The sequence below is a fragment of the Xiphias gladius genome, chromosome 6 (assembly GCF_016859285.1).
Source record: "Xiphias gladius isolate SHS-SW01 ecotype Sanya breed wild chromosome 6, ASM1685928v1, whole genome shotgun sequence".
NCBI classification, from domain to species: domain Eukaryota; kingdom Metazoa; phylum Chordata; class Actinopteri; order Istiophoriformes; family Xiphiidae; genus Xiphias; species Xiphias gladius.
Window position 1 is genome coordinate 10,428,667 of NC_053405.1, and position 15,561 is coordinate 10,444,227.

The following is a 15,561-nucleotide window of genomic DNA, read 5'->3' on the forward strand; positions in this document are numbered from 1 at the left end:
GGAGCAGCCTGTGGTGAGAGGCGAGAGGAAAGCCTGGGCTCAGTTACAGTTCTGTCATTTGTTTTAATTTAGGGCCAGACCTGATGTTTAATGTCATTACTGGCTTTTCTATTGAGTGTTTTCTTTATGAATTGTTTGGTCTATAAAATGGCTCGTTTCGTCTGATTTACGGTCCAAAATTCGGTTTACAATATTATAAAACAGAGATTAGTTTGGATTAGCTGGAACCACAGGATCTCTGGTATTTTGGCTTGAATAACTGATTATCACAATTGTTGATGGTCGACTAATCAGCTACTTTAGTAATCGTTTTAGCGCTAAATTAGGAAAAAATATATGCCCAAACACTGTGTTTTTGTTTCATTTAGAGGTGATTTTTAGTGACTTCTAAGTTGTTCTCTCAAATTATTGAGTATGAGTGAGGATAAAAGCTTCTCACTGAAACCTGTCCTCAGTACTGCACTGAACACCTCCCTGTCCCTCTATTTTAAGGCAATTCGGTGAATAAACCCCAGAGAATTTCTTCAGCTTTGCCCCTTCATCCAGGTTTACAGCTTTGTGTAACATTGTGTTTAATTCACTGAGCTGCTTGTTTGTTCCTATGTGTTACGTGTTTACAAGTGGCAATAAAAAATAGCTAAGAGTCTTGTTGGAAATTCATGTAAACATAGTACAGAGTGTACAAGAGGACACTAGATGAGATAATTCAGTTGTGATATGAAGCAATAATTTCTGATTCCTTTGGGGGTTTTTTTTTTTAAAAAGAGCAACTGAGGCACCCAGAAAAACTGGATCGCATAAGTTGACAATATTAGAGCTGTCACAGGCACAACTGCTCTCTGTAATTACTGTTATGATCCAATGAGTATAGAGTGTTTCTCCAGTGAACCCTGCCCTTGGCAGTAATATAGTTTTGACTCACACTGTTGAACATGATGTACCGATCCACTGGCACGCAACATGCTAGACGGAGGCCGTCTACTATTTCCCTAACAAAGTGTACAGCTTACATACCAGTCAAGGTTTGAAGGAAACACTGGAGACAAACATCCATTTAAGCTTTTTTATTAGAAAAAACAATTACAAAACTTTGGCAAGATTGTGAATCAACAGTTGCATTTGTATAAAAATACATTCGGTTTTTCAGTGCGTGCCAAGGAAGTTGCACTGCTGACCCTGAAGACCAGTTTTTTTGGAAGTTGAGGAGAAAACATAATCCTCGACTTAGTTTTTGGAATGTTCTTTGTCCATACATTTCAGTGGCATCTCCAGCTTAAGGCTCGACTTGAATGCTGAGCGGTGTGCTCTGGCTGAGCTTCACAACGTGCCCCACAGCACCGAGGCATCTGGCTCCCATCAAAAGCTTCAGACCACATGGCTCAGAGGTCTCCATCTCCTCCTCCTCCTCCTCCTTTTGTTTAGCAGCTGGGAGAGCTAATCTATGAGCCTCGTGCAGCTTTATAGACAAACCGCCCATCCTATTTTATAACTGTACTAAAATCAACAACCACAGCTATCTGACACTTCAGCCCCTTAAGCCTTGCATTAAAAAACAACTCTCGGAATTCATCCACATACACTCCAACTGTTTTCTCTCTAAATTCTTTCAGAATACATTCAGCTCTATTCAAATCTATGAGAGAACGACTCCCTGAAACTCTCATCGGATCTTCCACTGCAGATAATTAAGGCATACGTAGTTTTCCCTTTTGCATATTGTTACCTGCATGCATAAAATACATCTATATCTGCTTATTTGACTTGTCTGCTCCACCATCACACCTTCACATACAGTATGTGCTTAAGTAACAGTAGAAATCATCACAGGCACACGGCCGTTGAGTCACACAATGCATAGCAATGTAGGTTGTTAAAATCTACTGTGTTGCCTGGCAAAGGAGAGTTGGAAATTGAAGGCAATAAGTTTCTTTACGCCACTCAAAGATGACAATGTACTTCTAATCATGTCATCTTATCAAGAGCGATTTTTTTTTCCAAACATCTGAACGCCAGTTGCAACTCCAACTCTCTGGAGTTGCACAAATAAGTGACCCCTCCCCCACCATTATGTCCCAAACTCCTTAAATCTCAAAAATCTCTTCACGCGAGGGAATCGTTGATTGGGAGGTATTTGCAGCTCGCTTCATCAGGAGCCAAAAATCACTTGGGGAGGACAGGAACTGATGTAGAGAAGTTGCTTCCCTCTCAACAGAACAGGAAAGCGTCCACTTTACTTTATGGACTGGAAACGAAGTGGCAGCTCCTCCACTGACACCACGTTCCTGTGAGCTCCTTCTTCTCTCCTGACCTCTCTGTGGCGCTCCAGTCCCTCTCCACAACACTTGGTGGGAACAGGTGCCATTTATCAGAGAGAAGTAATCCAGGAGAAGACAAATCTCTTGATTCTTTTCATTAATTTTAGTCGCTTGACTCTCAGGCAGGGCTCATGGTTCAACACGTCATGCATCGAGGTCTCATGTTGAAGGGCTGAGGGTTGGGGTCAATCTGTAGGTAGGAAATGGAAATTAAAAAAAAGGCACATATAATGAAGGTTAAGTAACCAGAAAATGCAATCTTTCTCCAAGAAAAACATCCAGAGCAATGATACATTCTGCCTACATTTGTCCTACACCCACAGATATATTTTCACGTAGATACTGTTACACAATTCAGCTGTGATTTCAATAGTAACTTTAGCAGGGATGTTTTAAAATGTATGTACATGCACACAAAAAAAAAAAAAAAAATATATCTATAAGCTTTTATATGTGCCAATCAAGCCATCGGTGAGGGTGGGTGTCATTTCCAGCATTTGGTGACTCACCTCGCTGTACACCGGCGGAGGTCGGAAGCGAAACTCTTGGACAAAAGCCATGAGGGGACGCTCCAGGATCCCACTCAGGTCCTCAGCCGGCTGTGGGGCCACCGTGTTGTTGCACTGCTCGGCCTCCTCCTCTGTCACCACAGAGCTGTAATCTGGAGGAGCTGTGGGGAAAAGAGGCAGGATTAGTCCACTGGTCTGACTCAACAGAACAGTAGAGGTCCAAACGTTAAGCTGCTGAGTCATCACTGCAGTTAAAACTCTTAAAAACCCACATAATATTTACTGCCTTTTGCACTAACAAACACTGATTTAATCCGACATGAATCTCGGTTGAATCGAAACCTTTGTTTGTTTATGCATATTGGCATCTGACCCAGTCGTATTTTGGCAGTCAGTGATCATAAAAATAAAACAGGGAACAGGTCCACAAACTGATAGAGGTTAGGGAAGCTCTTCCACAGCAAAAAATTATAAATATCGGAATTCAGTTGTTCCTGTGAATCAAGCTTACTGGAAAGATGTGCGAGAAGAGCGCACATATCCCTGAATGCCGGGAAGGGTATATAAAAATGGTCAAAAAGACAAAAAGAGTGTCATGTGTTTATCTTCCCAGTCTGAGCACTAAATGTTGAAAAATGTTCCGCTAAGTGAGTGAAAAAAAGACTGCCTGTAATGTTGTGTTTGCTATAAACAAGAAAAAAAAAAAAAAAAAAAAAAGTTAACAGATGTTCCTTCCTTGTTTTTGTCATAAAAATAAAAATGTCGCTCTGCCTGCTCAAACCGACACATCTCTGCCACTGCAGTATCAAAAGACACTTCCAGCTCAGAGCTGCATGCGCATCCAGCCTGACACTGACACTTACACTGGCTGCTGACTGACACTGTCCGGCCTGGGATGATGGGATGGATGGTGATGCACCATGACCACAGCAGCAGACACAGCTTTGATGTTCCAGGAACATCAACACACACCTGTTAAAAAAAAAAAAGGGAATGTTAGTTAGATCCAGAGCAGGAAAGCGGGGCGGGAATGGAGCATCCAAATTCCTGAGAAATAAAGCTGCTGTTGACTAAGCTCACCTTGAGCATGTACTCCACTTTGATGATGCGGCACTGCAGGATGGAGGGGCCCACGGGTGGGATTTTGATGGCGCGACCGTGCCAAGTCTCCCGGCTTCTGGCGCCCACGATGTCACCACACAGTGTGGCCACCACGGAGCGCTTCTGTTTCATGGTGCCGCGGGCAATGAACGTCTGGGTCTGAGTGATGTAGGCTTTGGGCACAATTGATCTGGAGGTAGAGTTGTCGAACTCCGCAAAGACGGGTATCACCTCACCTGCAGAGAGGGAAAGCATGTTAGAAATTGCAGACAATTCTAATCTGCCCAACAAAGAATGCGTTTATAGAGGGGGTTCTTTCAGATGCCGGACTATCACCTGGTGTGTAGCCTTTGCGGTCGATTTTTGCCGTTACAGACACCTGTCCAAAGTTGCGATACCAAGCCCGTGCCATCTTGTCCTTCGTTCCAGCCTGTGGCGCCTGGGAATGAGCAAACCCAATGAGCAAGTGCCTCCGAACACCCAGAAAACCCATGAAGTCGGTAATGAAACATTCACGAAAAAGCCAGGGCTGAGATTCTCACCAGTAAGGCCGGTGTGTTGATGTCGATGGGCTCGATGACTGTAAACTCCTTCTTGAGCTTCTTGACGGTGGCCCACGGCCTGTGTAGCTTAACTTTGACCCAGTAGCGGATGCTGCCATGTTTCCCCTCGAAGGAGGTAACCAGTGTCTCCTCTGGTAGCTGGAAGCTGAATGGAAATTCATGTCTGCCAGCAGGAAGGACTGTTACTTCACCGTTATCTGAGGGGGAAGAGGAAATAAAAAAAAAAGGGAAAAATACATTAAAGTTACAGTTCATTCACTTGTTGTTTTGTTTTTGTTTCAGTTCTAGGACTACGGGACTTTCATGGTAGCTTTAATCCCTTGATGACCAGTCTTTTCCTTTCGGTTATTTTCAGAAAGCAAAGCATAAAGTAATAAATCCATTCAGCACAATGAAATGAAGTTTCTTAGTGTTAACTGTGATCGATAATCTGATCATGTGTAAGGTGATCCATGTTTAACGGCTTCTTCTGAATAAGGAAATGAAGTCCGGGGGGGAAAAAAACAAAAAACAAAAAAAAAAAACTAGTTTTCTTTATTAGTTCATATAGATTAAGCTGACTTGGTGAGAAAGTAGGAACAGGTCTATTAGTACAACTTTTGCTGAAACAGAAATCTCTCTGTCTTTCATTGCCATCACATGGCTTCTGTGCTCGCTCGGAGGGCGGTTCTTGCTCCATTGTGCTAACCGAGAACATGTTTTCCTCAAGCTGTATTATATAGCCCATCTCAGCTGCTCTGTTTTTTTTTCCCCACTCACTTGCTGAACAAGTCCAGGAACACGTGTTTGCGTTTAACAAGCTCAATGTGTTTTGTCGCCCTTTGTTAGCTGCAAGCTCGTATTTGATTTCAATTATAATAATGTCACTGTCTAATCCCATTAGGGGTTCAAGTGGGTTGTTGTGAAGATTTTTTTTTTTTTCCCCAAACACACCTCCAAAAAACGAATTCATTTACCACAGACTAAACTGATACACATTATATTATGTGTTTTTAAATTGCTGGTTGGATGCAGGTTTTGAAAGAGGACAAACTGAAGCTGGAAAACAGCATAAAGTCGACAAAAGCCCTGGCTGTGAATTATTTCCTGTCTACTCTTTAAAACCAAAACAACTCTGTTCCCAATGAATGAAGGCGGACACCGGAGGCTCTCCCCCTCAAATCACATGAGAAAAACAAACCAGGATTTTCTTTGACTGAGAAAAAGTCTTGCCGTCAGTACTATTTCGTTCAACAGATGTTTTCACAGTGCCGAGGCTGTGCATAGACAGCTGCTGCAGCATGTTTTGCTCTCTCTTCCTACACAGCAAGATTTTTTTTTTATTCCTGCAATATCAAGCTACGACGCACAACAAAACCTCTCATTTATCACAGCAGCCCCCCCCCCCCCAAAAAAGGCTTAAATCAATGAATGACTGGATGTCTGAATGCTTGTTTTGTGCATTTTCTGAATCTGGGTGTTCAGTTTTCACTTCGTTAAGGAAGTTTTCAAAAAAAAAAAAAAAAAAGGTAAACGTAAACATCTCTTCTTCAAAGGATAAAAGTCATCGTGCTCGACTTTTCTTTCATTCACTGAGCACTACCCAGTCAAGTTTGCATCTACGGCTGAACAAGTTTATTAATCCTGTCCTAACCAACAAAACGTCTCGGATGCGAGGGAAACAGTTAGCAGAGGAACCAAGTATAAAAAAAAACAAACAAGTGCCAGCCTGACTTCATTGGACTTTTGCACAACCAGGGAAGAGGGACTATTTTCCATCATCCGTCTAACCATCATACTGAATCGTGAAAACAACGCCGTCTCCAGTTCACAAACAACTGGTCCCAAACAAATAAGCCTGTCTCACTATTGTTTCGTTCGTTTCGGCGTTTGGTCAGTGAGAGGACGCTGGCGTCGCCGTCTTTCGTCCCCTACATGCGGAAAAACGTTACAAGTTTTACGGGCAGGGTACACCCTCTCCCGTCACCGCGCCCGCAGAGCGGACTGACCTGCCTGCAGCAGAACCTCCCTCCGGTTCAGGTACTCCACCTCGTCGCTGTAGTTCTGGGTGTAGGCGGTGCTGGAGCCGGCGGACCGGGACTCGGTCCAGTGTACTTTGGCAAAACCTTCGGCGTGGAGCTTCAGGGAGTCCACCCTGCTCTCCCCGGTGAGCTCCAGCACCACCCGTCCGGACACCACGTCCCCGCTGCTGAACACCGGGGGACAGTCCACCTCCGGAGAGTCGAAGACGATGTCAAACTTTTTCACCTTGTCGAAAATCATTTTTTTTTTGTTGTTTTTTCCCCCTCAGGATGTGCGAGTCCCTCGAAAACACAAAAGTGAGCGATCCTTTATTCTTGCTCCGCAAGCGTGTAGAAGTGAGTCTTCGGGCTGCGGACGTGTTTTTGTTCACTTGTTTAAAGCTCAAACAGCTGAGCACTTTCGGATTGCAGCCCTATTTGCAGCCTGAAAAGTGGGCGGGTTTTTCTGAATACATTATGTAAGACATCAGGAGAGGTTTGAAGACTGGTCGGCGCTGCCTTCAGGAGCCGTCCTTTGGCTCCGTCTTTTCAGTTGTGCTGTTTTGACCGCTTTCTGCGCCCAAGGCAAAGCCAAAACCGACCAGGGAGGTTTTTCGAACGGTAAAGAGTGGAAAACCTGGAGTGTGAAGGTTTACAGCAAACAGTGCGGCAGCTGTTTCCAATCATAAGCACCCTTCCGGGGGGGGGGGTTGAAATAAGTTGCTGCTGCTTAAAACCGTAAGACTTGCATCTTAGTTAGAAACCACTGCCGTTTTGATTAAATTCTGTAAGTGGGTTTGTTTTGTTTTAAGCATCATTACGCAAAAAAATCTCATCAGGCCAGAAAACTTTTTAACTTCATTTACTAATCAACCTTCAGTTATCACCGAAATTTTGCACATTTACAGGTTGCCCTCTTTGTGTTGGGGGAAAACCACAATCATATATTATTATACAACCATCATTACCAGCCTTGGCAACCCCCCTCATGGTGTTGACTGTTACAACAAAACAAAAAAAAATCCCCACCATAATGAAAACGAAACTAAAAACACATTACATATATGCTCGGGATGGTGCCACAGAGCTGCCGCAACTTCCAATGACAGCAACTCAGTCACATTTTGGCAACTTTAAAAATCCCCGCTCCCTTAATTCTATTTACCACTTAGTTGGGTTACTTCAAGTGCAGCCCTTCTCACAGCTTCCATATTCCCAGACTCATCCTGAAGGCAGCATAATAAAAACACACAGACTGGGTGTGGAGGGAGCAGAGAGGAAAACAGGGCCTGGTGATGATTGATGGTTACAGGTTCTTAGAAGAAAACAGGCCTACTGAGCATGCCTCAATCTGGCACAGATCCTCCCTGCACAGCTCAGAGGAAAATAGTTTCACCCTGGACCAAAGATGTTTACTCCACTTCTTCTCTATTGCTTTGAACATACTGTTACACTGCCTGGGCCACCACACATGGAAAACACATGACTCTGCACAAAACCCTTCAACATATGCCAACAAATCCCCTCGTGAAAAACAGCTACAATTATTGTACCTTCAATAATAAAAAAGGGGTACCATAGAGAAAGCACGGGAGAACTACAAGTCACCCCTTACAGAAAACTTATCCAACAACTGGGTCTCTTGCTTGAATCATAGCACCCATGCAGCCTTTCAACACCTCAAATTCACCTCCAATATTTGTAAACAAAGTCAGTTCTGAGCAGAACGATTTTTTTCCAAACTCCTCTGCAATCAATAAACTAGACAAGGACTTCAAAGTTGGATTACTGTCTTCAATTCAATTCAAAAGCCTTCATATGAAAATCAAGTCTGGTCTGAGAAAAACAAAGTTGTTTACTCCTTTGTTCCCAGGGATGAGGAGTTAGCTGTCCACCGCCACCAACTGGTGATGTGGGGGCAGTGTGCACAGCTGCGGGGCTACCAGGATGGTTTTACAGCAAGATGTGTGTGAATCTGGGAAATGTTGTAAAACTCTACGCAGATGATGCTCATGAGATGTGACGAACTAGTGTCTCCCCTGAAGGACTCACTAAAAAAAAAAACAACCAAACAAACAAAACAAAAAAACAGCTCAGTGGTCCAGTTCAATTTGTCAGTTTTTACTTTAACTACATTTAGAAGCCCTGGCCTGGGGTAAAAATGAAGCCCAGCACGCCACCTGCTGGTGACCAGGAGCAGTGCCTGGCTCTGCCAGGGCCCCATGGTCGCTGGCAAGATGAACATGTGGTTCCCTGCACAGAACGATGGGCCCGATAAAAGCTCCTCCTGCGCAAATGACTCAGTATGATAAACCTAATCATGGCTGAAATCATGTTTGCCACTGCTGCAGACTAAAGTAAACATATTTATCCCCGTGAGTTCATCTCTGTTTACCAGAAGAGCTGCAAAGTAGCGAGCATTATAAAACAAATATTAACACAAGCCCTACATACTTTGGAGCAGAGAGGGGCTTGAGAAAGTTTAATTCCTCTGTGGTGTTTGCAAGAGAAACGAGTCTCACGAGTTGACTCTGAGCTAATTTTCTTTCTTTAAATGAAAAAAAAAATTTATTCATTAAAAAAAAAAAAAAGTTTATGAAAAACTAAAACGTACATGAGCTGAAAATGACAATATTGTAAAATGAATGGAGAAAAGCAGCTGGCTGAAGTGTGGAGGAGGGCGGGGCCGAGGAGAGCCACATGTTTTTCTGGTTGCCACAGCAATGCTGGCTGCATTTTTTAAAACATCCCCCACCCTTTCCCTTTTCCTTCCTTTCTCCCGTCTTTCACCTTCTCCTCATTTCTTGCTGCTGCTGCAGTCCCAACTAAATACCGCCAAACACAACATCCTTATTTCTACTTCATAACATTTAAATGTACGACTTTCTCCAGTCACTTGTATGTGCAAACTTGGTGGGTGCGTAAAACAGATTTTGTCCCTGGAAGGATTTGGGGAATTATATGGGAAGGTTGAGGCTTTGCAAAAACAATTAGCACTGATATTTTCTGGAAAGATTCTGCAGATGACATTGGTCTACACAGAGTGATGGTCCGAGAAACCACCCACAAACCGACTGCAGCTTGGCCTTTTACTAGTGCAAGTAATTGTCTCAAGTCTAGAAAACAAAATTGTATGTAATTTAACAGAAGGGCAAAGTCCATTTATATATCAGCTGTAATGGATTTGGCAGATTTTCTGGGTGAGGGATGAAGAAGAAGACTGGTGCCTTCTAACCTCCGTTCATTTGAAACATGTAATGGTATCCTATTTGTATTAGTATTTGGAAGTCATTTGTAGTTAAACCTAGATTGAGCAAACCAGTTTTTTGGTAGCTCCAAATTGCTGAGAGGGGAAGCAGTGTGAAAACTGCATTATTGAGAAATCGTGATGGTGACATCAGGTCAAGTCAATTTTATTTATATAGCCCAAAAACACAAATTTGTGATTTTTGGTGATCACATCATCTTGTGATGCTTTACGAAGGACGGGAGATATGGATCTTTTATTACAGTATGGGATTTTATTACATTACATATTTAATACATTTTCTGAAAAATCAATTGAGAGATTGTCAGTGGATAAATTAACCAGTCCAGACTGTTTGTTTTTGGCTATGTAATAAAATAAAACACACTTCATCACAATGACTTAAAAAAAAAAAAAGATAAAAATCCACTTTTGCACATTAAAGTAATGAAGCTCATTGATTAGCAACTTTGCCTATGATGGCCTAACAACACCCAGGTATGTTAACGGGATAGATAACATGCTATAAATGGTAGAACAAATTTTCCCTTTATTTAAAAGGGACAAGTGATGCAAAAGAAATAGGCCTATTTGTTTAATTTTGATTTTGAGTCACTTCTGGTGTGAAGCAGTTTTCACACAACAAATACCGTATTTTTATTTGGCAGAACGGGAGGAAGCAACAATAGTGCTGAAGCAATTAACTGATAATTAATGTAATAATCAATTTTATGTTTAACTGTTAAGGGCTGGTAATTTATCAAGTAAAAAATACCAAACATTTGCTTTTTTTCATCTTTTTTGCTTACTTTTCTGAAACTTACGTTATCAACTTAATGTTTTGTTTGTTTTTTTGTTTTTTTTTGCAACTGCTCAGACTATGATAACAGTTAAAAAAAAAAAAAAAATCTATTTCAGCTCTGGTACCTGATAATTGACAATGACATTTTCAATATTTTAAAGCTTAAACTATCACAAAAAAAATAACTGATGGATAATCACTAATTGAAATATTTGTTAGTTGTGGACTTCATCTCAGTTAAGGGGTGATGTCTCACTTTTTTTTTTTTAATCACAGTGTCTGATTTAGCCTGAAATGTAGGCTGATATTAACATATAACGCCTCCCTATTGCAGTTTTAACCACAGTGTAAGTAACACAGCAGTAAATAACCTGGAAATGACACGCTGTTTGAAATGACATTTTGGTTAAGCTACCCTGAAACTTGCGTGGCTGCGTGTATTCTGCAAAAGCAACAACAGCAATAACTCGCCTTTTATCTGAGACTCTGCATCTGGTGTCCATTTATATTTACCTGTCCGACCATATTGGGGAGTCAAACCAAATGTAGGCAACTGCTCACAGAGCATCTAATGAAACATTAACTGCCATCTACAATTTATTTACTCAGCTACTATGGCCTATATTCTCTGCCCCTGTTTTTAAGCTGCCCGGTGCCTCCCACACTGGGGCAATTTCACACGTTACAGTGGTACATCCTGTACAACAAGGCACTCAGTAAACCAGTTGTGTGTATTTGGACTCCGCACTAATGGATTTGTGTTTAATGTTAGGATTATGCTATCTGCCAGATGTATCTGGGTGAGCCAGGGTCGACATCTCTCCCAGGTTTCCATGCAACCCATTTGGCCCAGGTGGCTTCATTTCGCAAACTGCCGTGACTACAAGACACAGAGGCTACCAGCCGGCATGGTCAGAGCACATCAGCAGTTTTACACCCCATTATTCAGGAGAGCGGAAGAGAGAGAGAGATTACTTCTCATCCACCGGCTTCAATTCATGCTGAAATACAGTTAGTATGTAATTCAAAGCAAAGCTACAAACTATTGGTTATATATCTTACAAGAATATTATACAGATGCAGTAGGGGAAAAAAAGAAATTACAGGAACTACAACAAGGACAGCACGAATGATACAAATGCCCCTCGTTATAAAGAAGGGAAGTTACTATTCTGCATTTTACATAACCATGTTTATTTCAAGTCACCTTTGGACTACCGTAACTCCAGTTAGTGCATCCCAGCTGAACCTGTGGATTGGCCCTATTTGGCTTTCTTTGCTAAAAAAAAAAAAAGCAATATTAAAATGCATTCATTTGGCCCAAATATAACTAACTAGGCCTAAATTTACACTTTATTTGCAAAACAAAGAAATTTGTATTATTTAAACTTTTAAATGATAACTATGAAAACAAATCAAAAGATACACTTAAACTGGAACCCTGCAGGATGGCTATGTGGTTGCTTGCAAGAAGCAACCTCATAAGATGCAGCGATGATTCACCCAGGTTTTACTCATTGCCCAACCAGTCTGATGAATAAACACAGTGTTAACTGCATATTAACCGTTCAGGGGACTAACACCATCTGCAGCTTTCACCACTGACCTCGGATCAGATGCTGCCTCTTCCTGAAGTAAGTGATCTTGGAGGTGTAGTCGTTATAGACGGAGTTCATGCCACGGTTCTCCAGCCAGTGTGTCGTGGCCACCCCTCTACCCTGCACCTTCATGGAGTGCACTCGAGTCTCCCTGCGGAGCTCCAGCACCACCTGGCCAGACACCTCCTCCCCGCCGGTGAACGCTGCATCAGCCGGACCATCCAGCTCCAGCGTGAAAGACTTTATGGAACTCAACGTCATCCCTTTGGGGACATTAATAAACAGGATGTAAAATACACATTTTGACAAGGGCCATACGCTAACAAATAACTCTGGTGCACAGTAATGTTGGAATTGTGTGTAGAAATTGTTTTCAAGTGCTGTAAAAACCATGATGCAAATAGCCCGAGCCAGGGGCCTGTTTATGGCTTCTGTGGACACTGGGGGACCCCAAAAACAATCAAATTAAACACTGTGCCGCCCTGTGTTCACTTTTTATGTCATTTTATGCAGTGTTTCTGGACTGCTTTTAAATGTGCACTTGCCATTAAACACAAACTCTACTGAACGTATTCCTCATGGGTCCTCGGCATGCCAGGGCCAGCCCCGCCAGCAAATACTGTTCTCGGGTCTGTTTTTGTTTTTTAAACACGTTTTAGGAATGGTTCATTACCTATAATAACAATGTCACTTTTTTTCTCTTACGTTGGCTCTTGACCACTACTAAACAAAGTGGTTGATTAAAACCCCCCCCCGCGTTTACTAACATTTTTCGTTTAACGTTATAACGTCATGCCTTCATTTAACAGATGCTTACGTAAACGAGTGTGATCGTCATTTTCTTTTCACGATTCCTAAACAAATCAGGCAGGGGTATTGGGTCTGCGCCCTAATACGCGCGCAAATATAAGGTCAAATAACGGCCAATAAGAGATATTCTTCTTTCTATCAACAATGTGTAGATAATCGTCACTGACGGTCACGATTCTCCTCCGGGACAAGTAGTTCTGTTTCGGCAGGTCTTGGTTTTTCCGCGGGTCTCACGTTGTCCACATCTTCTGTTACGCGTGCCGGTGCCTGTTCAACGTTATTCCTTTTTTCCTAAACGGCCGAGCGCAGGTCGGTGCAGCCAATGGGGGATCGAGAAGCGGGACTGCGCTTTATAAACACGAGACGCGAACGTCGCGTGGTTTGTTTTGAAAGTCTCGACGTCTCACCTGCCGGACGGGAGCGGCGTGGCGGTCCTCGCGAACGTGGGCCTGGCGGAGGGAGCTTCGAAATCCGCGTCCACTCCGACTGGATGTTCGACGGGGAGCCGGCTTTTATAAACGGTGGCAGGTTTGGACGCCCATAAACAGAGCGGCTCTCCGTTTTGCACCAATGACGGAGAGCACACGCGGGTCACGCCCACTCACTTTACCCCCGAGGAGGAGGAGGAGGAGGACGAAGAAGAAAACGTGGACAGATTGACCGTATTTTCCGGCTGTACCTTTCAAAATTAAACTGCGTGTGGTGTATTTAATCGTTTACAGGTAGATCTCATTCAGAGATATAAAGACGAATATAATACTTGACAGCAGAATTTGATTTTTGTTGTTGGACATCGGCTTTTATTTTGAAGGCAGTCAGCTGAGCAAGGCTGGCCAGCTGCCGGAGGGCCCCGGATCCCCAGGGACCCCAAAAGCCCCAGATTTATTCCATATCATTTCTGTCAACAGAATTTGATTAACTGCACATTTGTTAGGAATTTGGTCCACTAATACAACATGACGGGTACTCCATCCTTCATCTTGTGGTACAGGTCTTGAAGAGGAGGGAATCTACTTTTAAGATCTCAATTGTTTCAGATTATATTGAGCTAATTTGTTGTAAATTTGTTCCATCCAGTTCCTTTTTATTTTTTCCTGTATGTAGGGTTATTAACACACAGAAAAACCTCAGGCAAGGTTGTATTATTCTGTAACGGGAGCAGGCCGACTGTAAAGCTGCAAGCAGAAATTATTTTCACGATCAATTCATCTGACTGTTCTTTTCGTTAATAACTGATATAAAATGTCAGAAAACAGTGGAAAAATCCCCATCGTTATCCCAGAAGCCCAAGTTAACATATTCAGATGTCAAAAACTGTCAAAACCCTAAAGATGTTGAGTTTCATAGACAACTGTTAAATTACCAAACATCACATTTTAGAAGCTGTTGCCACTAAAGTTTTGGCATTTTTGCTTAAAAATGCCTTAAACAATTAAAAATTGTGTCAACCAACTAATCTGTCAACCAACTAATCGATTAATCAAATAATAAATTCAGCTCTAGAGTACAGGTTGCTTTCTGGGTGCAGGCAATAGTGGGGGTCAATAGAGGCAACAAATTATTGGGTGATAGTCAGTGTGTATAATACTTAAGTATTTTCTCTTTCGTCGTTATTGGGAATATATAAAGAAAAAAAAACTAGCACTGAATATACAAGTATGATATGACACTTGAATTATGTACAGATAGTAGTCTATTTCACAAAGTAATACAAAAAACATGTAAAAGAAGGAACATAATAATAAAGTAAACTGAAATGAAAACTGAAACAATATGTAATGTAAGATACATTTAAAAAGAGAATTCTGAGTGACTTCAGGAAATTGTGGTTTCTCCCGGTGTTTTGAAAGTCATGTGCCTCAGCAGCTGAAAGAGTCACATTATCGCCATGTCACGTGTTGGCTGAAACATGAGTTTATGACATGATCACATCACTCAAGCAGTTTTCCTTGTTAAACTTTTTCAGGTGTAAACGCTTTCAGGAGTTTACCAATTAATGAAAAAAAAATCCATATGATGAATGAATAAATCGAATCAGTGGGGAATTCAGTCTGAAATAAGCTTATTTGGTGTCCTACGGCACTCTTATAGTTAATAGATTTGCTGAGATATTTGCTTGTATTGTGCTCAGATGTCAACAACATTAACATTCAAATTAGCAAGGTCACAGGTGTGATTGAGGAATGTGTCCTTGAGCAGGACCTGCTACCTGTTCACTCTTGAATGTACATTGTTTTTAAACGACCAGGTGGACAAAAAAGTGCCATGAATTATCTAAAAAAAAAAAAAAAAGAATTTTTCATATAATCCGTGGTCTTAAATGAACATTTCTTGCTGTATCTGGCAAGTCTCAGGCAAAATCAAACAAGCACACTCTAGTCTTCTCTGGTGTTTAATCTGCTATTAAACCATGGTCTTGTAGCTTTACACCCTGGACCTGAGCTTGGTGGTCAGTTATCATTCCAGCCCATACCTGGACTGCTGCCGTTTGGCCAGGTTGATGAACTCCAGATTCAGTTTATTTACATCCGCTTGCCTGCCAACTTTTTTTATCAGCACAACCCGCATTTCAGGGTCAAGGCTGTGTTTTTGCTACAACATTGATTGTTTTCACAG

General features: G+C 42.0%; 1 protein-coding gene across 1 annotated transcript; it reads right to left on the reverse strand.

Moving 5' to 3' along the window:
* Positions 1–1,049: 1,049 nt before the first annotated feature.
* arrdc2 (arrestin domain containing 2) lies at positions 1,050–13,463 on the reverse strand. Its single transcript, XM_040128524.1, has 8 exons — positions 13,353–13,463; positions 12,144–12,398; positions 4,468–4,685; positions 4,262–4,364; positions 3,905–4,161; positions 3,688–3,796; positions 2,825–3,090; positions 1,050–2,505 (listed from the first exon to the last, which is right to left on the reverse strand). Exons 2-8 carry the CDS (start codon positions 12,394–12,396, stop codon positions 2,452–2,454), a joined length of 1,260 nt encoding a protein of 419 aa, XP_039984458.1. The 5' UTR covers positions 12,397–12,398; positions 13,353–13,463; the 3' UTR covers positions 1,050–2,451.
* Positions 13,464–15,561: the final 2,098 nt, after the last annotated feature.